General features: G+C 40.7%; 1 protein-coding gene across 1 annotated transcript; it reads left to right on the plus strand.

The window, feature by feature from the left end:
* Window positions 1-477: 477 nt before the first annotated feature.
* LOC110465345 lies at window positions 478-24,348 on the plus strand. Its single transcript, XM_021521098.1, has 7 exons — window positions 478-922; window positions 8,582-8,870; window positions 9,188-9,265; window positions 10,760-10,921; window positions 14,279-14,635; window positions 15,203-15,565; window positions 21,824-24,348. The coding sequence occupies exons 1-7, from the start codon at window positions 818-820 to the stop codon at window positions 21,970-21,972; spliced, it is 1,503 nt and encodes a 500-aa protein (XP_021376773.1). The 5' UTR covers window positions 478-817; the 3' UTR covers window positions 21,973-24,348.

The raw sequence follows: 24,348 nt of genomic DNA on the forward strand, positions 1-24,348 counted from the left end.
CTACATATTATAGCAATCTGAGAGGTCTACATATTATAACAATCTGAGAGGTCTACATATTATAACAATCTGAGAGATGTGCTTAAAATAATGGCAACCAATAGAATGCATGTATTTCTGATTAAATTTCTGATTAAATTAACTATAATATTTCAATAGAGTATAGAAACAACTGAAGAAGACAATCACCAAAACACAACACCATCACTGATACTTTTGTACATTTTTCTTGTATGATGATAATGAGGATGAAAAACGCCCACTCTCCGTACACTCTGGGAAATGGTATCAAAATACAATAATTCTCATTTTCCTGTGGTAAATTCCCATAGAGGTTCGAACTCATAACCTCACACACACGGAGTCTACGATTTGTCTCAGCGACCGAAGCGGGCGACGACAATGTTACAATCAGCTGTGTCTATATGAATTAATGGGTTCTATCTTACGTGACGGTCACGGCAGACAATGCGGAGCTGTAAGGCTGAAGTGACGCGTGATGCGCTGTCAGAATCACAATGACAACGATGACTTATCACAGGGTTTGACACTCTCAGGTAGAGCACAGGTAAAATAATATATCTAATTAAAAATTCATATGTTTAAACAAACGAAACACATAACTTAACAAGTATATAGTGACGCCACACCTGGGCAATAAGTCTCGGACTCTCGGACGAAATTCAGCCGGCCGCCATTTTAGACTGACGGGATTTACGTGTGGTCCTTGGGAATTTAACCCAAGTGTCGGGGATATATTGATGGTATAGATTCTGTCGACACTCTTCGTGACAATACCGGACCCCCGCCATCCTGGATGGACGACCCGGTTCCCGATGGCCGACCGTTATGGACGCTGTTTTTCGACGGAACGCTATTTAAGCGTTACCAAGACTACCTGCAGAGTCACGACCTCACCAAGGTAACGAATCCTGTGCTTTTTGTAATTATAGTATAGTATTATAGTGTGCTTGTTAATATTTCTCGTGTGGTATAAATGTATGTGAAACATCTATAATGTTACAGATTCCACCCATCACCATGTGTATATATGTTGTAAGTATAGGCTCATGTAGGTCACCATAACAGCCTTACCTGTAGGTAAAAAAAGGCTTATAGATTTTTACATTACAAATGTCAATTAAATCATGTGTAAAACATGTTTGTCAATATCAATTGTGACAAATTTGTCTTGTGAGACCATCCTTTTACTGATACAGTAGAACCACGGACTGAGATAACAGATGAACATCTATCGCCAGTTAGGAGAGTATGTTTCGTGAGGCTCTCTCCTTCTTTTCATGCAATAGAAGTCTGTGTTAAGAAACCCCGTCTGTCTAGATACAGTGTCGAGTAACCCCGTCTGTCTAGATACAGTGTCGAGTTGTTACCCCGTCTGTCTAGATACAGTGTCGAGTAACCCCGTCTGTCTAGATACAGTGTCGAGTAACCAGGTATGTCTAGATACAGTGTCGAGTAGCCCCGTCTGTCTAGAAACAGTGTCGAGTACCCCCGTCTGTCGAGATACAGTGTCGAGTAACCCCGTCTGCCTAGATACAGTGTCGAGTAACCCCGACTGTCTAGATACAGTGTCGAGTAACCACGTCTGTCTAGATACAGTGTCGAGTATCCCCGTCTGTCTAGATACAGTGTCGAGCAACCCCGTCTGTCTAGATACAGTGTCCAGTTACCAGGTCTGTCTAGATACAGTGTCGAGTAGCCCCGTCTGTCTAGAAACAGTGTCGAGTACCCCCGTCTGTCGAGATACAGTGTCGAGTAACCCCGTCTGCTTAGATCGGTGTCGAGTAACCCCGTCTGTATCTAGACAGATGGGGTTAGTCGACACTGTATCTAGACAGACGGGGCTACTCGACACTGTATCTAGACATACCTGGTTACTCAACACTGTATCTAGACAGACCTGGTTACTCAACACTGTATCTAGACAGGCCTGGTTACTCGACACTGTATTTAGACAGACGGGGTTACTCGACACTGTATCTAGACAGGCCTGGTTACTCGACACTGTATCTCGACATACCTGGTTACTCAACACTGTATCTAGACAGACCTGGTTACTCGACACTGTATCTAGACAGACCTGGTTACTCAACACTTTATCTAGACAGGCCTGGTTACTCGACACTGTATTTAGACAGACGGGGTTACGCGACACTGTATCTAGACAGACGGGGTTACTCGACACTGTATCTAGACAAACGGGGTTACTCGACACTGTATCTAGACAGACCTTGTTACTCGACACTGTATCTAGACAGACGGGGTTTCTCGACACTGGAACTAGACAGGCGTGGTTACTCGACACTGAATATAGACAGACGCCGGTAATCGACACTGTATCTAGACATACGGGGCTACTTGACACTGTATCTAGACAGACGGGGTAACTCGACACTGTATCTAGACAGACGGGGTTACTTGACACTGTATCTAGACAGACGGGGTTACTTGACACTGTATCTAGACAGACGGGGTTACTCAACACTGTATCTATACGCGAGGAGACAGACGGGGTTACTTCTAGACAGACGGGGTTACTCAACACTGTATCTAGACAGACGGGGTTACTCGACACTGTACCTAGACAGACGGGGCTACTCGACACTGTATCTAGACAGACGGGGTTAATCGACACTGTATCTAGACAGACGGGGCTACTCGACACTGTATCTAAACAGACCTGGTTACTCGACACTGTATCTAGACAGACAGGGTTACTCGACACTGTATCTAGACAAACGGGGTTACTCGACACTGTACATGTATCTAGACAGACCTTGTTACTCGACACTGTATCTAACCCCGTCTGTCTAGATACAGTGTCGAGGAACCCCGTCTGTCTAGATACAGTGTCGAGTAACCCTGTCTGTCTAGATACAGTGTCGAGTAACAAGGTCTGTCTAGTTACAATGTCGAGTAACCCCGTCTGTCTAGATACAGTGTCGAGTAACCCCGTCTGTTTAGATACAGTGTCGAGTAACCACGTCTGTCTAGAGACAGTGTCGAGTAACCCTGTCTGTTTAAATCGGTGTCGAGTAACCCCGTCTGTCTAGAGACAGTGTTGAGTAACCCCGTCTGTCTAGATACAGTGTCGAGTAACCACGTCTGTCTAGAAACAGTTTCGAGTAACCCTGTCTGTCTAGATACAGTGTCGAGTAACCAGGTCTGTCTAGATACAGTGTCGAGTAACCCCGTCTGTTTAGATCGGTGTCGAGTAACCCCGTCTGTCTAGATACAGTGTCGAGTAACCCGTCTGTCTAAATACAGTGTCGAGTAACCAGGCCTGTCTAGATATTCAACCTGCTGTATGATTTAAAATATGTCAATATTATCCGGAGGAGTTAGGACATATGTTAAACGATATTTTCGCTGCAGACTGTGAAAAAGTGTATCTGATGACTGCCAACAACTTCTAGATTCCAAGTTATATGCCATAGTAGACGACAGTAATTATATTACTGGAGAATCTGTCTTGTGAGACCACCCTCTTTATTCACTACAGTAGAACCCGTCTTGTGAAACAACCCTCTTTATTCACTACAGTAGAATCCGTCTTGTAAAACAACCCCCTTTTTTTTATTACATTAGAATCCGTCTTATGTAACAACCCACTTTATATACTACAGTAGAACCCGTCTTGTGAAACAACCCTCTTTATTCACTACAGTAGAATCCGTCTTGTAAAACAACCCCCTTTTTTATTACAGTAGAATCCGTCTTATGTAACAACCCTCTTTATTCACTACAGTAGAATCCGTCTTGTAAAACAACCCCCTTTTTTATTACAGTAGAATCCGTCTTATGTAACAACCCTTTTTATTCACTACAGTAGAACCCGTCTTGTGAAACAACCCCCTTTTTTTATTACAGTAGAATCCGTCTAATGTAACAACCCTTTTTATTCACTACAGTAGAACCCGTCTTGTGAAACAACCCCCTTTTTTCATTACAGTAGAACCCGTCTTATGAAAGAACCCTCTTTATTCACTACAGTAGAACCCGTCTTGTGAAACAACCCCCTTTATTCACTACAGTAGGACCCGTCTTGTGAAACTACCCCCTTTATTCAATACAGTAGAACCCGTCTTGTGAGACCATCCTCTTTATTCACCACAGTAGAACCCGTCTTGTGAGACCACCCCCTTTATTTAATACAGTTGAACCCGTCTTGTGAAACTACCCCCTTTATTCACTACAGTAGAACCCGTCATGTGAAACAACCCTCTTTATTCACTACAGTAGAACCCGTCTTATGAAACAACTCTCTTTATTCACTACAGTAGAACCCGTCTTGTGAAACAACCCTCTTTATTCACTACAGTAGAACCCGTCTTATGAAACTACCCCCTTTATTCAATACAGTAGAACCCGTCTTGTGAAACAACTCTCTTTATTCACTACAGTAGAACCCGTCTTATGAAACAACCCTCTTTATTCACTACAGTAGAACCCGTCTTGTGAAACTACCCCCTTTATTCAATACAGTAGAACCCCCATTGTGAGACCATCCTCTTTATTCACCACAGTAGAACCCGTCTTGTTAGACCACCCCCTTTATTTAATACAGTTGAACCCGTCTTGTGAGACCACCCCCTTTATTCACTACAGTAGAACCCGTCTTGTGAAACTACCCCCTTTATTTACTACAGTAGAATATGTCTTGTGAGACCAACCCCTTAATACACTACAGTACAATCTGTCTTGTGAGACCACCCCCTTTATTCACTACAGTAGAACCCGTCTGGTGAGACCCTCTCCTTTATTCACTACAGTAGAATCTGTCTTGTGAAACTATCCCCTTTATTCACTACAGTAGAACCCGTCTTGTGAAACTACCCTCTTTATTCACTACAGAAGAATTCGTTTTGCGAATCTACCCCCTTTATTCACTACAGTAGAATCTGTCTTGTGAGACAAACCCCTTTATTCACTACAGTAGAACCCGTCCTTTGAGACCACCCCCTTTATTCACTACAGTAGAATTCGTTTTGTGAAAATACCCCCTTTATTCACTACAGTAGAATCTGTCTTGTGAGACCATCTCCTTTATTCACTACAGTAGAATCTGTCTTGTGAAACTACCCCCTTTATTCACTACAGTAGAACCAGTCTTGTGAAACTACCCCCTTTATTCACTACAGTAGAATCTGTCTTGTGAAACTACCCCTTTATTCATTACAGTAGAATCTGTCTTGTGAGACCATCCACTTTATCCACTACAGTAGAATCTGTCTTATGAAACAACCCTCTTTATTCACTACAGTAGAACCAGTCTTGTGAAACTACCCCCTTTATTCACTACAGTAGAACCCGTCTTGTGAAACTACCCCTTTATTCACTACAGTAGAATCTGTCTTGTGAGACTGCCCCTTTTATTCACTACAGTAGAATCTGTCTTATGAGATCATCCACTTTATCCACTACAGTAGAATCTGTCTTGTGAGACCACTCTCTTTATATACTACAGTAGAACCTGTCTTGTGAGACCACTCTCTTTATATACTACAGTAGAACCTGTCTTGTGAGACCACCCCTTCATTCACTACAGTAGAATCTGTCTTGTGAGACTGCCCCTTTTATTCAATACAGTAAAATCTGTCTTATGAGATCATCCACTTTATCCACTACAGTAGAATCTGTCTTGTAAGACCTCCCCTTCTGTCACTAGTCAAACCTGTATTGTAAGACCTCCCCTTCTGTAACTACTGTAGAACCTGTCGTATGAGATCTCCCCTTTTTTCACTAAAGTAGAACCTGTCTTGTATCACCAACTTTTCTGTCAATACAGTAGAACCTGTCTTGTAAGACCACCCATTCTGTCTCTATATTTAAATCTGTCTTGTAAGAATACCCCTTCTGTCACCACACTGGAACCTGTCTTGTAAGACCTCTTCTGTCTCTACAATAAAACCTGTCTTGTAAGACAATCCCTTCTCTCAGTGCAGTTAAACCTGTCTTGTAAGACCTCCCCTTCCGTCTCTATAGTAGAACCTGTCTTTTGTGACTCTCTTTATGTTATTACACTATCAATACTAGCATATTCTACGCACAATACCCATATGTTATATTATCAATATCTTCATACATGAACTTCAATACCAGTCCTGGCGATATACTTGCTGAATTATCAAATCCAAAACATCAAACTAGCATTTCGCATTCATTCGACTGATATCACAGATGTTAAACCTTAATTTAGTTGCTGCTCCGAGTCGTTAAATGACACGAAGTGTGATAACATTAACAAACATTTAAATGATTGCTCGACAGGAATTTCCCACACCATAGCAAGTAGGTTTGATGATGAATAAATAAGCAGCTGTCACAATTGTTCCATCATGGTAGTATACGTTGACAGCTAAGATGGGTTAAGTGGATTATGATTTGTCTATAGTCTCGTTTCACACACATTGATTGTTCTATGTACTGGTAAACAACGGTGTGATATTTATAATTAGGCCGTTTATAACACTGTATCCTCGTTATGCTCTGTAATCATTGTACATAACTAGTGTATGTTTGAATTATTCTGTCAGGGTGTATTTTACCTCTTGTTCCAAGGTATAAAATGAGTCGGAGTACGACAAAACTTGGGACATTAAAACGAGGCTTCTCTGGCAGGTTGCCACTACAAATGATTCTGGTGATAGATGGTCACTATATACAGATTGTCATCATAAACCAACTGTCCCATATACCAGTGGTCTTTATATACAAGTGATGGTATATATATAGGTTGTCCTTAAAGACACATTGTCTCCAAAAGACGTGGTCACTTTATGCAGCTCGTTCTTGAGACAAATTGTCCTGTAGTCAGGTGGGCTACTGTACGAGTGGTTATTGTACAGGTTGTCCTGTATACATGATGTCGTTGTATAGAGCTAGTCCACATCAACAGGTCGGTTGGTCACACAGGTGGTCCTTTAAGACGAAACAAATCACGTATGCAGGTTGTTGTCATCACATACAAGTTGGTCGATATGCACAGTCAGTCGTTACATGTATATCAAGTTGGTCGTTATATACAGATATACAGTTGGTCGTTATATACAGGTGTACAGTTGGTCGTTATATACAGTTGGTCGTTATATACAGATATACAGTTGGTAGTTATATACAGATGTACAGTTGGTCGTTATATACAGCTGGTCCTTAACATACAAAACAACATGTAGACAAGTTGTCATCTAATTGGAGATGTCGTTATAAAAAGGTGGTCGTTATATACAGGTGTACAGTTGGTCGTTATATACAGATATACAGTTGGTCGTTATATACAGGTGTACAGTTGGTCGTTATACACAGGTGGTCGTTATATACAGATATACAGTTGGTCGTTATATACAGATATACAGTTGGTCGTTATATACAGGTGTACAGTTGGTCGTTATATATAGATATACAGTTGGTCGTTATATACAGATATACAGTTGGTCGTTATATACAGCTGGTCCTTAACATACAAAACAACATGTAGACAAGTTGTCATCTAATTGGAGATGTCGTTATACACAGGTGGTCGTTATATACAGGTGGACTTTTTGGACATGTTCATGTTCAAGTTCTTTTTCAGTTTATGGACAGGCAGACGACATGTTTGTACAGGCAAGCACAGTTATACTTATGGACGGTTTGATCTGTGAGGCAGCGCTCGTAAACACTAACGATAAACATATAAGTGTCATCATCTCTCGCCACTCCCAGGTGAGAAACGCCATACAACGGTTACTGTAGCCAGTGACCTTTGGTGATGAATGGGGATTGCAGTTTAATTACAGGTGACATGATTTACCTGACAGGTAAAAAATACTTAACAAAAGAAGGAAGATGACTTAAAGCTTATCGGAGAATTGGCATCACACAATGATTAAAGCATACGAGATATCATTATGTACACACACTTTACATACTTTATAGATATATTTTTCTCAATGAGGTGTACACTTGAGGATTTACTTATATATATTCGCCAATGTAAATGTATGGTGTCACAATATAATCGAGCGTACCGCGTGTCGAGGTGTAGGATTTTAGTAGTCACGTATATAACCTAATGTCCACACCAGGGATCACCTCCAGGGAATCCTCGGTTTTTGGTTTTTTTCACAATAGAAATCTATGTTTACACCAATATAGGTGTTAATACCAATATGGAAACTATGATAATACATATATATCCACTAGTATATATAGGATACATGAATGACAAGAGAACCCTTAACACAAATTAGTTGTTTAAGAAAGTTAAACAGCAATTGAGAACTAAAATTTACATGAATTTTATCATTGTATTTAATCTTTGTTTGTTTTTTTGCACTCTAAATATATAAGTTGTTGAAAAATGTTTTGTTCGTGGGAAATATAATAAAGCGTGTTTACAACGTTTGTTTACTAATATGTCCCATTTGCCGTAAATCGAAGCAAGTTCAACTTTGCGAGTAGTCATCATTTTCAGGGTTTGATATGGCGAAGTTATGATAGTATGATATGAGGGTGATGCCACAGTAGACTATGACTAGTAATTGTAGGGATCGTTCACTCTGTTGAATTTCTCTTTCAGATTCTCAACAATCGAGCCAGTGCCGTGAGCAGTAACTCACTACCGTCAGAACCCCCTATCCTCAATGACGAAACGAACTGGTTACCTCCCCTTGGCAGCAAAGCTATGGAGAACAATGGCGCTACGCCAATCTCACGTATGACGTCAACAAATTCTGATAACTTTCTGCGGAATGTTGAAAAGAAACGGCGGAATAGACGGACGATTGGTTGTGTGGTTCTGGGAATTCTATGTCTCGGCGCCATAGCAGCTGCTGTAGCGCTTATCATCCACTTCGTTTTTGTAAAAAGTAGGTTTCTTTGATATATCATTTTATTAATTATTTAAAGAATATATGCCAATGTAGGGTCATATTTATCAATTCATCTGCACCATAGGGATCAAACCAGTGACGTCTGTTTAAATAATAATGCTTGAAAGTAAATGTACATTGAAGACGAGAACTATGGTGAATGGAGAACTAAGAACCATACATTATAATTGTAATACATATATAAACCCACCGCGAGAGTATTAACAGTTTCCGTCCGACTGTCACACAGTTGTCTTACAAACTAGTTAATGGAACATCACCAAATGTAAACACATTGTTTTAATGACGCACAGGTAAGGAACACGTGTCCAACAGCGCCCCCATCCATATTCCCGGAAGTGACACTCATCATCAGAACCTAAGCGGCTTAGGTACGTAGTTCAGAGGAATGAGACCAGTTATTATGATTTTACTCGTGTGTCCGAATGCAGTGTAACGAGGTTTCCTATCTTTCATGTGAACCCTAACTGTATCCTACCGAACTGGTGAAGGATATACACATTGTATGTTAGGTTGTTTTAGGTGCTTGATTAGTTTGTGTTAAACCGGGTATAGACATGTGTTGTGGAAGGAAACTTTGCTATGAATTCAGATTCCTACAAAATGTAGCACAGTTAAATGGGTTATGTTGACATAAATTAAAGTTATTACGAAAATACAGATCATGAAAACAAACCCTCACGTGCAGTAAATGCATTTGAATAAAAACCTGTAACGATCGAGTTTCGGACCAAATTATAGATTTGTTTTGAAACTGTTAACTTTGCTAGACCATAGAGGGAAACATCCTCGGAATTCCTTGGGTCACGCCCACTTATAGGGAGAGAACATAGGGTGAAACATCCTCGGAATTCCCTGGGTCACGCCCACTTACAGGGAGAGTCACGCCCACTTACAGGGAGAGAACATAGAGGGAAACATCCTCGGAATTCCTTGGGTCACGCCCGCTTACAGGGAGAGTCACGCCCACTTACAGGGAGAGAACATACAGGGAAACATCCTCGGAATTCCTTGGGTCACGCCCGCTTACAGGGAGAGTCACGCCCACTTACAGGGAGAGAGCATACAGGGAAACATCCTCGGAATTCCTTGGGTCACGCCCACTTACAGGGAGAGAACATAGAGGGAAACATCCTCGGAATTCCTTGGATCACGCCCACTTACAGGGAGAGAACATAGAGGGAAACATCCTCAGAATTCCTTGGATCACGCCCACTTACAGGGAGAGTCACGCCAACTTACAGGGAGAGTCACGCCCACTTACAGGGAGATAACATAGAGGGAAACATCCTCGGAAGTGAAATTAATTGTTTTCTGAAGCCACTATAGTTAGATCTATGCGTTTTATACGTATACACCCCCCTATGTTCTCTGCATGTTCTGTATGTTATACCCACATACAGGTATATTGTGTTTTAATAAGCTATGTTATGCATTGTACACTATCGCACCAACTGTAATTTGTGTTATACATTGTGATATCTTGTACATATGTATGTCTACTCTCCGATGTGTTATACATTGTGATATCTTGTACATAGGTATGTCTACTCTCCGATGTGTTGTAAACATAAGGAAATAAAGAATCTGAATCTGAATCATTTACTCTTTAGTCAGAAATTGTAATGCTTTACTTTAAAGGTATATGTTATCGTCTATAGTAGACATGCAGGGCTTGTTAATGTGATTCTATTAATGATTAAATATGTTCATTAACGCGTGATTTGTATGTGATATTTTATTGGTGTTAATTTGTTTTATTTTGTCTTTTTCTGTATACTTTTCGTTCTAATTCCATTCATTCTGTAATTTCAATACAATACAAAGACAGTTTATATAACATACGGGTTCTTGCCATTTTACAGTAAACGAATCCCGGAGACTTGGTATCACCACCATCTCCCCGAGACACAGTGTAAACATACCTAAACTAGAAAACATCCCCACTATCACTGAGGGGGACGGCAGACCACAGTTTATACCGCTCAAACCGATAGAGTCGGCCACCGACGACCCTAAACTAGCACGTAAGTACGGATACCACTCAGAAAAATATAGTCGGTCAATAACACCCCAAAACTAGCACGTCATAACGGGTACCGCTCAGACAGATAGAGTCGGTCACTAACACCCCAAAACTGGCACGTAAGTACGGATACCACTCAGAAAAAACTAGCACGTCAGAACGGGTACCGCTCGGACAGATAGAGTCGGTCACTAACACCCCAAAACTAGCACGTCAGAACGGGTATCGATCAGACAGATATAGTCGGCCACTAGCACCCCTAAACTGGCTCGTACAAGGACATGTACAGGTAACGCTCAGACAGATACGGTCGGCCACTAACACCCCAAAACTGGCTCGCAAAAGTGCGGGAACCGATCAGACAGATAGAGTCGCCCACTAACCCCCCAAAACTGACTCGTACATATGTGTGAACCGATCAGACAGATGAAGTCGGTCACTAACACCCCACAACTAGCACGTAAGAACGGGAACCGGTCAGACAGATAGAGTCGGCCATTAACACCCCAAAACTGACTCGTAAAAGGGTGTGAACCGATCAGACAGATAGAGTTGGCCACTAACCCCCCACAACTATCACGTAAGTACGGGTACCACTCAGACAGATAAAGTCGGCCACTAACCCCCCAAAACTGGCTCGTACAAGTGCGTGAACCGTTCAGACAGATAGAGTCGGCCATTAACACCCCACAACTAGCACGTAAGTATGGGTACCACTCATACAGATAGAGTCGGCCACTAACCCCCCACAACTAGCACATAAGTACGGGTCCCGCTCAGACAGATAGAGTCGGTCACTAACACCCCAAAACTAGCACGTCAGAACGGGTATCGATCAGCCAGATATAGTCGGCCACTAGCGCCCCTAAACTGGCTCGTACAAGGGCATGTACAGGGAACGCTCAGACAGATACGGTCGGCCACTAACCCCCCTAAACTGGGGCGTAAGTATGGGTACCGCTCAGACAGATAGAGTTGGCCACTAACACCCCAAAACTAGCACGTCAGAACGGGTACCGCTCGGACAGATAGAGTCGGTCACTAACACCCCAAAACTAGCACGTCAGAACGGGTATCGATCAGACAGATATAGTCGGCCATTAACACCCCACAACTAGCACGTAAGTACGTGTACCGCTCAGACAGATAGAGTCACCCACTAACACCCCAAAACTGACTCGTAAAAGGGTGTGAACCGATCAGACAGATAGAGTTGGCCACTAACCCCCCCCAACTAGCACGTAAGTACGGGTACCGGTCAGACAGATAGAGTTGGCCACTAACACCCAACAACTAGCACGTAAGTATGGGTCCCACTCAGACAGATAGAGTCGCCCACTAACACCCCAAAACTGACTCGTACAAGTGCGGGTACCGATCAGACAGATAGAGTTGGCCACTAACACCCCACAACTAGCACGTAAGTACGGGTACCGCTCAGACAGATAGAGTCGGCCACTAACACCCCAAAACTGACTCGTACAAGTGCGTGAACCGATCAGACAGATAGAGTTGGCCATTAACACCCCACAACTAGCACGTCAGAACGGGTACCGCTCAGAGAGATAGAGTCGGCCATTAACACCCCACAACTAGCACGTAAGTACGGGTACCGCTCAGACAGATAGAGTCGGCCACTAGCATCCCTAAACCGACTCGTACAAGTGCTGGTACCGATCAGACAGATATAGTCGGCCATTAACACCCCACAACTAGCACGTAAGTACGGGTACCGGTCAGACAGATAGAGTCGGCCACTAGCACCCCTAAACTGACTCGTACAAGTGCGGGTACCGATCAGAAAGATAGAGTTGGCCACTAACACCCCAAAACTGGCTCGTACAAGTGCGGGTATCGATCAGACAGATAGAGTCGGCCACTAGCACCCCTAAACTGGCTCGTACAAGGACATGGACGGGGAACGCTCAGACAGATACGGTCGGCCACTAACACCCCAAAACTGGCTCGTACAAGTGTGTGAACCGATCAGACAGATGAAGTCGGTCACTAACACCCCACAACTAGCACGTAAGTACGGGTACCGCTCAGACAGATAAAGTCGGCCACTAGCACCCCTAAACTGGGACGTAAGTACAGGTACTAATCAGACAGATATAATCGGCCACTAGCACCCCAATCTGGCTCGTACAAGTGCGTGTACCGCTCAGACAGATATAGTCGGCCATTAACACCCAAAAACTAGCACGTACGTACGGGTACCACTCAGACTGATAGAGTCGGCTACTAACACCCCTTAACTGGATCGTACAAGTACATGTACGGGTAACGCTCAGACAGATACGGTCGGCCACTAACACCCCTAAACTGGGGCGTAAGTATGGGTACCGCTCAGACAGATAAAGTCGGGCACTTACACCCCTTAACTGGCACGTAAGTACAGGTACCGCTCAGACAGATAAAGTCGGCCACTAGCACCCCTAAACTGGGACGTAAGTACGGGAACCGCTCAGACAGATAGAGTCGGCCACTAGCACCCCTAAACTGGGACGTAAGTACGGGTACCACTCAGACAGATATAATCGGCCACTAGCACCCCTAAACTGGGACGCAAGTCCGGGTACCTCTCAGACAGATACGGTCAGCCACTTACACCCCCTTTTTTAAAATATGTATAGAAACTATATGTCGATTAAAGAAAATCAAAAATATCTGGCTTAACATTCAAAATGCACAGTTTCAATACTGATTAATGAAATCATCTTTCACCCCTGTAAAGGAGAAATAACCATTTTGGGTTTCATATAAAAAAAACTCCTTTTAGAAATTCTTTTGTGTCATTTTAACAGTACCATTTTTGCCTCTCTTTAATTATTCAAATACCTCCTTAACATCAACGTATGTCCTTTTACAATAATTTTCTATGTAACTGAATATTTTCCCTACTATGCGACGTACAGTCAAAAATATATCTGTGAACATTCATGTAATATTTCCTTTCGTTTTCTATTTGAATGCCACTTATTACTATTGAAAGATGGGTTCTGTTGTAAATATTTAAATGCCGGACGGAATTTAAATTATGAATACTTTAGTAACGCTCATGGTTCGCTGGACAATAAATTCAAAAAATAAAAAACAAGTGCATCACTTCCAGCAATACATTTTGTCGTTGTGTTTACTTATATTATTGATATGGCTAGATTAGTGTGATAGAGTAGGCATAGATGATTTGTAATAATTTGCATTTGATCATTTTTGTTTGATATTAAAGCAATGATCGAAATGTGTTAAACTTAAGCCGGAGATTTGGTGGCATTTAATGAGGGGTGCCACTTAATATATGTATCTATGTAGCCAGAGGCAATCCGTCACAGCTGACAGGTTTTGATTTTTACAGAGTCCATTGAAATGAAGGATATGTACACGACGATAGGATCAAGTGGAATATTTTCCTGTAGCCTCAGGGGAATCTCAGAATGGACATCCGTATTCATACGCGGTAAACGTAAATCACAGCCACCCGGCATTTTTGAATACATTTTGACTTTTTCCGGAGAATTTTCATTAAAGGGAAATAACTCTGATATGGTTGTAAGCCACAAAAAGCAGAAAAACATAAAAGACGTCAGTCTTGACGACGTATTGGTATACATCGCCTACACGGACGTTATTTGTGGCAACCAGGACACTTTCACGTGTGGTGTCCAGGCGGGCGGCGAGACGGAGAGTCGGACAGCCAAAGTCATCATCACAGGTAAACAATTAAACCACTGGCACGATTTGGTAACTTTAGTTATAACGAGTGGTTAGTGTAAAATAATGTTGTTGCCACTCAAATACAGTGGCTCTCAAAGTAAAATAAATCCTCAAAACACACTAGAATGATCTGTCTTCAAAAATCTTAAGCATTGAAATGTTGATTTTGTTGTTTTCATATTTTAAACATTCTACTTACCACTGGTTATCTTCGACATCCGGTGCCGTATCAATAAACATACTTCTATCGACCCAGCTTACTCTTTATACTGTACACTTTTTACATCATTACTATCCCCGAGTTTCCCACCTCTTCAATCTCAGCTAATACGCAACAAATAATGACTATTTTACGTTGATTAGGTCGTAGTAGCTTGGGTTATTCCCCCTTACTCCTTTTTGTACAGTACATAATGCCAATGACTGATATCATTATTCAGAGAAAGAATCATTTGCGATTCATCAGAACTTCCTACAGCTCTGTCAATATGTCAGATGATGACAGATAGATCATCTACAACCGGTAGTCACTAATACATAACAAACATTTTCGCATTATATTCAGTGGATCCGGCCCCGGAAGTCAATATGGAGATTCCAGTGCAGGTCATTGAAGGAGAGCTGCTCCGTATCTCGGCCTCCTGGATGGCGGGATACCCCGATCCCCACGGTAATCTGAGCTGGTCCACATATCTTCCGGGGGAAGACACTCCAACTGACTTTTTCACTGATGCTAAAACGACGTGGACTTTAAAACGTTACGAGGAAAAGTGCGAAACGGTGATCGACACTTTTACCAAGTTTGAGCCAAAGTTAGAGTCTAACGGAACAGACGTCATTGTGAAACCGGAAATAACACCAGTCGCGGGAGGGGAAGTCCCTGATTTAAAAATAACATCTTCAAGGGAAACTCTTTACGTAGTACCAGGTACGTTCTTGTTAAATTTAATATGAAGGGTTGTTGCTGAATTTGAATTATTTCCTCTCATTAATGACCGAATCATCAAGTAACATTCGAGCAACTGCATTGAACCTTAATAATTTCTTTCCATTTGGTTAGCCTGTGCAAACAAATAGCTCAAACTAACGGCATTTACTTCATGAATTAAGTTAATATTTATCCCTCGTTTTCTCTGATTTGTTGAGCTGAAGTTAAATCTCTTAGCTTAACTTGCTTCATGTTTATTACTTTACGAAAATAAGTTGAATTTGCATTTTCAGTTACATTTTCACGACTGTGTAGAGCTTGTTTGACTCAAATTAACCTCGTGCTTCCGCCTAACTGGGTTGGCTTTGTTGGGCATCATCGCTGAAGCTTCTAGTACACACTGCTGCATCCGAGACTGGTCACCAATACAAATGTACATGTATCTTATATAGGTTTCATCACTTTCTGCCCATTTTACGTGTTCTGGGAATTTCAGAGAGTAAATAACGTCAGGTGATATAACTTGTACATGCAATGTGAGAAACATACTATACAGCTCTTATTGATCTATTAAGGTATGCGTCCTTTCTGGTGAGCTATTAAGCACGATATACAATTGGACATCTTGTATTTATCCTGTCCCCGTCTCCATATTTTGCGAGCATTTTAAACCCTGGTCACTTCCGGGTATCAGCGCGCATATTGATTGAGCCTTATGATTTTTTTTATATCACACCGTTTCGAAAGTAATCCAAATTGAATCATTGTTTATTCTTAGTTTCATAACCATGTATCTTTGTTTATCTGTCATATATGTATCTTTGATAAGTTATTTTTGATACATGTAATTTATTACCCGATCTTTGCGAAGCCATACCGATGTGAACGTATACTTCTATAACAATGATCTGTACTGGTTAACCACATGTACCTTTTTGTGTAATTTTTAAATGTGCAGTAAGGTACAGCAGAATCGGCATGTCTATCGTTTGAAATACTTCCTCGTGTCACTATGGTTAAAATAGACTGGATCGATCGTCGGCAACCAGGTAGCGCAGCTGGTAAATGGCCCGTCTAAAGTACGGAGGGTCCCCGGTTCGAACCCCGGTCTGGCCGTGCATTACCCACGGAAGGTGGTATAGGGTGTGTCTTCGGGGTCGAAGACATTGTTGAAGGAGGGAGGAATGTAGCGGAATTAGACTGGGTCGATCGTCGGCGACTAGGTAGCTCAATTGGTAGAGCGTCCATCTAGAGTTCGGAGGGTCCTGGGTACGAACCCTGGTCTGGCCGTGCATTTCCCCGCGCATATATACTACACATATATTGCGGTACAGTTGGTTATTCTGTACATCAAATATACATGAGGGTCAGAGAAATAATAACAAAAGTCACATGCGATAACACATATCGCTGTTACTTCTGGAAACACTTGGGACGAGTTCCTTTCCTGGAGAAGGAGTATGTTGCCCTGGTAAATTACATGTACTAGCCGCTTCATACCGACTCCACTAACGAATGTTTCAGAAAATCTAAATTGATTTAGAATTCCTTTGGGGCCACAAATATGTTTGGGACTACAAAATAAACATTTTTTTGTCGATATGCTCCGTATTAGATGCAGCGCACGACATTCGGCGAAACCTCCGAATAATGTGAACTGTTTCATAATAATGTGAACTGTTTCATAATAATGTGAACTGTTTCATAATAATGTGAACTGTTTCATGTTTATTTACGAGTAAACTCCCCTACATCCTTCTTGACGGAGTCACTGTGTATCTGGATATCGTATTTCCAAGGTCTCATTCAGTGTAATATTTAAAAGAAAACCCTATCAACTTCTTTGATATTTTTCATTGTTTTGGGTAATAGGCAAATCACCAACGCTAGCAGTACCCAGCTATTAATCTGACAACAACGATCCTTGTAGACTGAAAAGCAGTCATAATTTACAAAAACAAGTTATCCAGAGAAAAACACAATGTTCAAGATAGCTGTGCTAACCGTCATCTTACAATATCAGATAGCTGTGCAAACCGTCATCTCACAATATCAGATGGCTGTGCTAACCGTCATCTCCCAATATCAGATAGCTGTGCTAACCGTCATCTCACAATATCAGATAGCTATGCTAACCGTCATCACACAATATCAGATGGCTGTGCTAACCGTCATCTCACAATATCAGATAGCTGTGCTAACCGTCATCACACAATAGCAGATAGCTGTGCTAACCGTCATCACACAATATCAGATAGCTGTGCTAACCGTCATCATACAATATCAGATAGCTGTGCTAACCGTCATCTCACAATATCAGATAACTGTGCTTACCGTCATCTCACAATATCAGATAACTGTGCTAACCGTCATCTCACAATATCAGATAGCTGTGCTAACCGTCATCTCACAATATCAGATAGCTCTGCTAATCATCACACAATATCAGATAGCTGTGCAAACCGTCATCTCACAATATCAGATAGCTCTGCTAATCATCACACGGTATCAGATAGCTGTGCAAACCGTCATCTCAGAATATCAGATAGCTGTGCTAATCGTCATCTCACAATATCAGATAGCCGTGCAAACCGTCATCTCACAATATCTACAGACTGTCATCTCACAATAACAGATAGCTGTGCAAACCGTCATCTCACAACATCAGATAGCTGTGCTAATCGTCATCTCACAATATCAGATAACTGTGCTTCCCGTCATCTCACAATATCAGATAACTGTGCTAACCGTCATCTTACAATATCAGATAGCTGTGCAAACCGTCATCTCACAATATCTACATACCGTCATCTCACATTATCAGATAGCTGTGCAAACCGTCATATCACAATATCAGATAACGGTGCAAATCGTCATCTCACAATATCAGATAGCTGTGCAAACCGTCATCTCACAATATCAGATAGCTGCGCTAACCGTCATCTCACAATATCTACAGACCGTCATCTCACCATATCTACAGATTGTCGTCTCACACTATCTACAGACTGTCGTCACACTATATTTGTATAAACCGTCCTCTAAACTGATTCCTTGAGTTGTGCTCACAAACGGTCTCAGTAACAGTCTTATTCAGCCTTCAAAATGTTTCGAATGGAAGGACATGAACGTCCCGGATGTTTATGAGGTACAGGCTGTTTGACAGGGTTAAACCTCAGAGTTCGGGAAGGCGCGGGCTCGAGTCTTATCCTGATGTCTAGCTCAAATAAGTACCACTAAACAGGATTTCACTGAAAGTTGCTTATGGTAGGAAATATACTCGCGTATTTCGGTACAAGTCTTACTTCCTGCACGTATCCCTTTCCCTACGAAATAATGAACAATTACAACTTAATTATAAGATAGCATATTTTATTTTGATTGCACATATATAAGATACCGGATGAACTCCCTCCTCCTTCTCCTCATACAATGGTACCTCCCCATCTCCCTATCATTCCCCCTCACCACACACACATTTCGTCTCCCTAATACCCAGACAGCACCGGTCGCACAGGGTTTAGGGAGATTATACGGAAAATAAATATATTATCGCTTTGCGATCTTTTCTTACCTGTCAAAATGAAGTTAAATTTGTATGACCATATATTAATGTGAGGTGAGGCGCACATGAAAATGATAATAGATAATCCTTGGGGAAATGGATGTTAAGAAATATTTGGAATTAGTTTAGAATGTAAGATTTTCAGAGTTTTTATGCAGGATTATTGATAAACTCGTAATTACCCTACTGCAACATCGATGGATTAATTTAACTTGTTGATGTTCAGGAAGAAATTCACTGTGGTATCAGTTTTTTCCATAAATGACAATACCAATGCAGATTCAGGTGTTGGTTTATCTTTTCAATTGTGACCGATATATAAACATTAACCAGACATCCCACCTGTACTGTGCATGTCGACTCTATCACTGTGTGTCGTGTATATCTCGAGTTAGCTCCCTTCGTTCACAACAATAGTTATTAACAAACAAATGTATTAACAAAATATGACCTAGCTATTAGGCGTCTAGCTAGATTCTAGTTTATAATACAGCATGCTACACGTTCATATATCAATACTTTCTTAATACATATATATTTTTTAAATTAATCCAAATAAGATTATTGCTGTCTATCCAAAGTCAAATTTGTTTTGCTAAAATAAGTATTGATATTCTTTTCTCTCTCTTTTTAAAAATGTCCAGTACACATCCGTTTTCTTTGATGTTCTTTGTATCCTTTACATAGCAGACCCTCGTATATTTTAGTTAGTTACTACAGAAATAATTTTATTCATATTTACCTCTGTTTTTCCGGAATGAATCGATGAGCAGTGAAAATAGAAAACATTTTTTTAACCGGTCTCATGCCTTTTCTCAGAAATATTCCTCCTTTCACAAAAGAATTCTAAGTTGAATAACTTTAAAATTTAATAATGCATGCACAGTTGTATTTCAATAACAAAGTTCCATTTGAATGATTCGATGTTGTTGATTATATTACTAGGAAATAACTCTCACACAAAACGCATGAATATGATGTCTGTCCCAGTAGGGTAGTGTTTATTTGTCAGTGGGGTATACCACAGAGTTACTACAAGCAACGTGTGCTATAGTGTGACGTATTTCCTGGACTCTCTAGGCAAACCAAGAAAGGTTACTAGACGGCGCCGCCGACGGAAGAAGTCTCGGCGAAGTCGGCGGAACAAGATCTAGTACTGTAGAGAGAGAGTGGTAAGTCGCAGGCCAAACAGAAAACATTCACATTGCAAAGTTAAATAAATGTCACAGTCGACCGATGCTCAGATGCTGTTCGTACACTCACATTTTTAACTTAAGCGTTCCACACTTCAGGACCCGTATTCATGAAGCCGTTTTCATGCTCAAACATTGATTTTGTGCTCTAGCCTAATTTCTTGTCCCGGTAATAAATTATAAAAAAAATATAATTTTTCAATGATTTGGAAAACATTTGAATGTTCTTAAAGTAGAATAATGTTTGCAATGTTTACAATAGATTTTTCGATCGGTTGTCTGGTTTAAATGGGTAACAAACAGCCGGTTTGAGCACAAAATCCATGCTTGAACAAGAGAACGGTTTCATGAATACGGACCAAGATATTACAACTGACAAGTCATTGGCGCATCACTAAACAAATGACTGTTAGTACTAAAAGTATACATGGGTTGAGAGCGAATGTTATTATCGACCAATTTGACCAATGAAAACTCGTGTTACAAAATGTTTCTTTGTCTTGGTGATATGAAGGTGAAGTGGCCCTCACGCCTCACTGCGAGATCAGTGGCCCAATGCAGTGGCATTACTGATACAGTGGTCCTAATGCAATGGCAACATCGGTGGCCAACACGCCTCGCTGCGACACGTTACTAACATTGTCAAGTGACACAGGTCTGCGCATTTTCCTAACACTCTTACTTTCATTATCACTTACCGCTTTCAAAATACTTGACGAAAACTCTCAAGAAATAACCATGATTTATTTGTATGTTATGAAATCACACATTACGTATCCGTTAATTGGTAATGGTGTGCCGGAATCTGATATTCAATACCGTCCACAAACCTCAGGACAATTTGAAAACCCCTTGGGTGGACCCCTCCTTACCCATAGATAACTAATAATGGTGGGTTTTCGTATTCTCGTTATTTAGATTTGGCGGGTTTTCGTCTTTTCGTTATTTCGTTTTTTCGCTTGGCGTTATTTCGCGGGCTACGAAGCGAAAAGACGAATGTCATTTATAAGCTACCATACATTCCCGTGCGTATTCGGCAGAACTGTACAGGTCACGTGGCTTCTAAGATAATTCTGGTCATTTGAATAAGAGAAAAATACCCTTTCATGTACAGTAGGGTAGGAAAGGGAAATTCCGCACTGTGGATATTCTAAATGATGCAATACCGTCCACAAACCCCAGGACTTTATCCAATTTGAAACCCCTTTTGTGGAATTTCCCTACTATACAACCCTTGCCATGAAAAAGTCTTGTAGCAACTACCCGAGGGCTGTCCCAGTCTATCACATGTTTTCTCTCATTTCCGTGTGTGGAATATAAAGCTGTTGAATTTCCCTATCCTACACCCCTCGGCATGAAAGAGTCTTAATTTATTTTGTGATATGGTCTTTGTGATGTTAGCTATCTTACCGACCACCACACGAGGGTTTTTAGCGATTCCTGATAACCGTACCCTGGTATTGTATAGCCTGTAGTACAATACTGTTTCTTATCTTACAGAGATTCATTGTGATGGTTTCACCAATGACACCAGAATAGCGCACCCGTACACGTGTACCAAGTTCGTGAGATGCATGCCCGACAAAATGCTTATCTACCCTTGTCCGGAACAAACCTGCTTCCAGGAAAACTCCAAGCAATGTAACTAGTGTGGAACACATCTGACCAGCTTGGACCTTATACAATTATCTTTTACAAATTGTAATCTGAATACAGTGTGATTACATGAAACGTTGAACATGTGTAAATAGCATTGATCCTATGTAATTAACTTTGAACATGTGTGGAGTATGTATGACCTGCGTCAAACACAGATGTGTTTTGTTGAATTCTTGATGTGTGCTTAGTCTGAATACACGTTTGATGTACATGGGGTTTACTGTATGACATTGTGCATTATGTGTTTAAAACTTGCACTTTAAATACATGTTTTATTTTCATGAGTATAATCCATACATTATCAATGAAACTCCCTAACTTTTCTATTTTGTTACATGTCTCACACTTCGACAGTGTTTAAATGAATCTTCCCCTGCCTTAAGGGGATGAGGGATTATCGAAATTATAAGAGATTTTCTTAATCGTCTGAACCAGGGTCTGAGATGGAGTTGACCTACAGGGATACCACCCTGAGTGTTGGGGAATAGCTAAATCCGGTGTATTTGTAAGTCGCCAGGAGATACAAATGTCATCGTTTGCACGAGTAAATAATGTGTACCCAGTCTGCTGCTCTATAGCGCATTAATATAATACAAATGTGCCAATGACGTCACGTTGATGAGTCCAAGGTTTCCATGTTCCTGCTAATATGTCGGCTGTGTTTTTTCTACGTGTGTATCAATTTTATGCTGTGAAATTCGAGTTGGTAATGCAAACAATATCCAGGAGTCAAATGCAAATTAAGTTTTATATTTTAACGCTCTAAATACGACAAATGTGCCACACAACGTCAAGCTTTAATCAACAATCACGGCCGCAATCGCCTGTCATGGTAGCAATTAATATCAAGACTACAACTTGATGGAATATGTGATCTATTTTACACAACGTAATACGTCTCCTGTGCCTGTGAAGAGTCCTGAAAATCACCGTGTTTTTCATTTATTTATCAATGGGTTTTTTATTATCTATGACGTTATAAAACCAGGGCCGACACTAAAGATTATAGACATACCACGTTATCTTATTTCGACATGATCCACAAGATATAGCCATGTCCTTTAGACAATCATTGTTTCGATAGCAAGCGTGTCTGACAACCTTAGAATAAATGTAATGAGGTTCCACTTCATTTAAAAACCTGGCCGCTAGTCACCTCATACTGACGACATTGAATGGTTGTGTTTTGTGTCCACGAGTCTATCCACTCCTTGAGTCTCCTTGGAGGTGACAAGTTGATATTTTCCAACGTAACGGGATACACACCTGTGAGGTGTTGAAGAATACCAAACCATACCGACATTAACGATGCCTAATACGTCATACAGTGTTTTCCTAGGGAGGCCAGCCATTAACGAAAATGTTAAATACATATCATTAAAATATAAATACGTTTTTTTTTAAATCTATGGAATTATCTAACTCTTTGTTTAACTTTTGGATTATCTTGACTTTGGTCTTTCCAATTATTTCCTTGTTACTGCATTGTCAACATTCATGTATAGAGATGATATTGTTCAGTATCATGCTTTAAATAAGTCAGTTGTAAAAAAAGAGTCGACTCATTTATGCAACTATCTACCACATTTCTTTTTCAAATTAATTTCGAAAATAAACCCATCAAGTTAAACACTTCTCAATACACATTACGATCTAATACAGTTTTGTCGACGTTATCTCATTTAATGAGTATGTGGTCAGTGTTTCCAGTTGAAATTAAAACAAAAATAATTATGTTTTGTTTCCAAATAACATTAAAGCAGTTATACTCAAAACAACTAACAATGACGACATACCTCCTACCGATAGCTTGGAAGTCAAAAGCTTACAGTGGCATTGGTCTTTTAACTGTAATATCACGGACCAAATTATCATCACGTCTTTCCAATCGGCATACTGTTGAATTGGTCACAGGCCCGACAAATTTTTTCCGGTCTTTATGAATGTACATGTGAACTAGTTATGTACTTTCTTTTGAATTGAAATTTTATTTTTTTGTGTCGAGATATCAGTGTGAAGGTGTATATCACTTGTTTTGTTGAAATCACTTCCGTAATACAGTTTAGTGTCAAAGGTTCAAAGTTCAAGTAAATTGCATCGATAAATGATAACGGTCCGGTTGCTCATGCTAAATATCTATATACATATTCATTCGTATTTTTCTTTGTAAATAAAGAGAGAAAAAACTCGTACAATGTCTATCAGATCGTATGAAATGTTAACACGACGAATAATGAATTTATCATCAATGTTATATCACAGTGTCACACCTATAGCGTACGCCGCGTTTCACCCGACACACGTTTAAATGTTTAAAAGATAACGTAAACGACCCACGTGATTACACGTATAGAATTTGGTAATAT

The sequence above is a fragment of the Mizuhopecten yessoensis genome, unplaced genomic scaffold (genome assembly GCF_002113885.1).
Source record: "Mizuhopecten yessoensis strain PY_sf001 unplaced genomic scaffold, ASM211388v2 scaffold11069, whole genome shotgun sequence".
Taxonomy (NCBI): Eukaryota; Metazoa; Mollusca; class Bivalvia; order Pectinida; family Pectinidae; genus Mizuhopecten; species Mizuhopecten yessoensis.

Excerpts from the sequence above, each read along its gene's own strand:
- LOC110465345 (XM_021521098.1), top strand. The coding sequence starts at position 818 with ATGGACGACCCGGTTCCCGATGGCCGACCGTTATGGACGCTGTTTTTC. Across the intron at positions 8,871-9,187 it reads CCACTTCGTTTTTGTAAAAA|GTAAGGAACACGTGTCCAAC; the intron begins GTAGGTTTCTTT and ends AATGACGCACAG. Across the intron at positions 14,636-15,202 it reads AGCCAAAGTCATCATCACAG|TGGATCCGGCCCCGGAAGTC; the intron begins GTAAACAATTAA and ends CATTATATTCAG.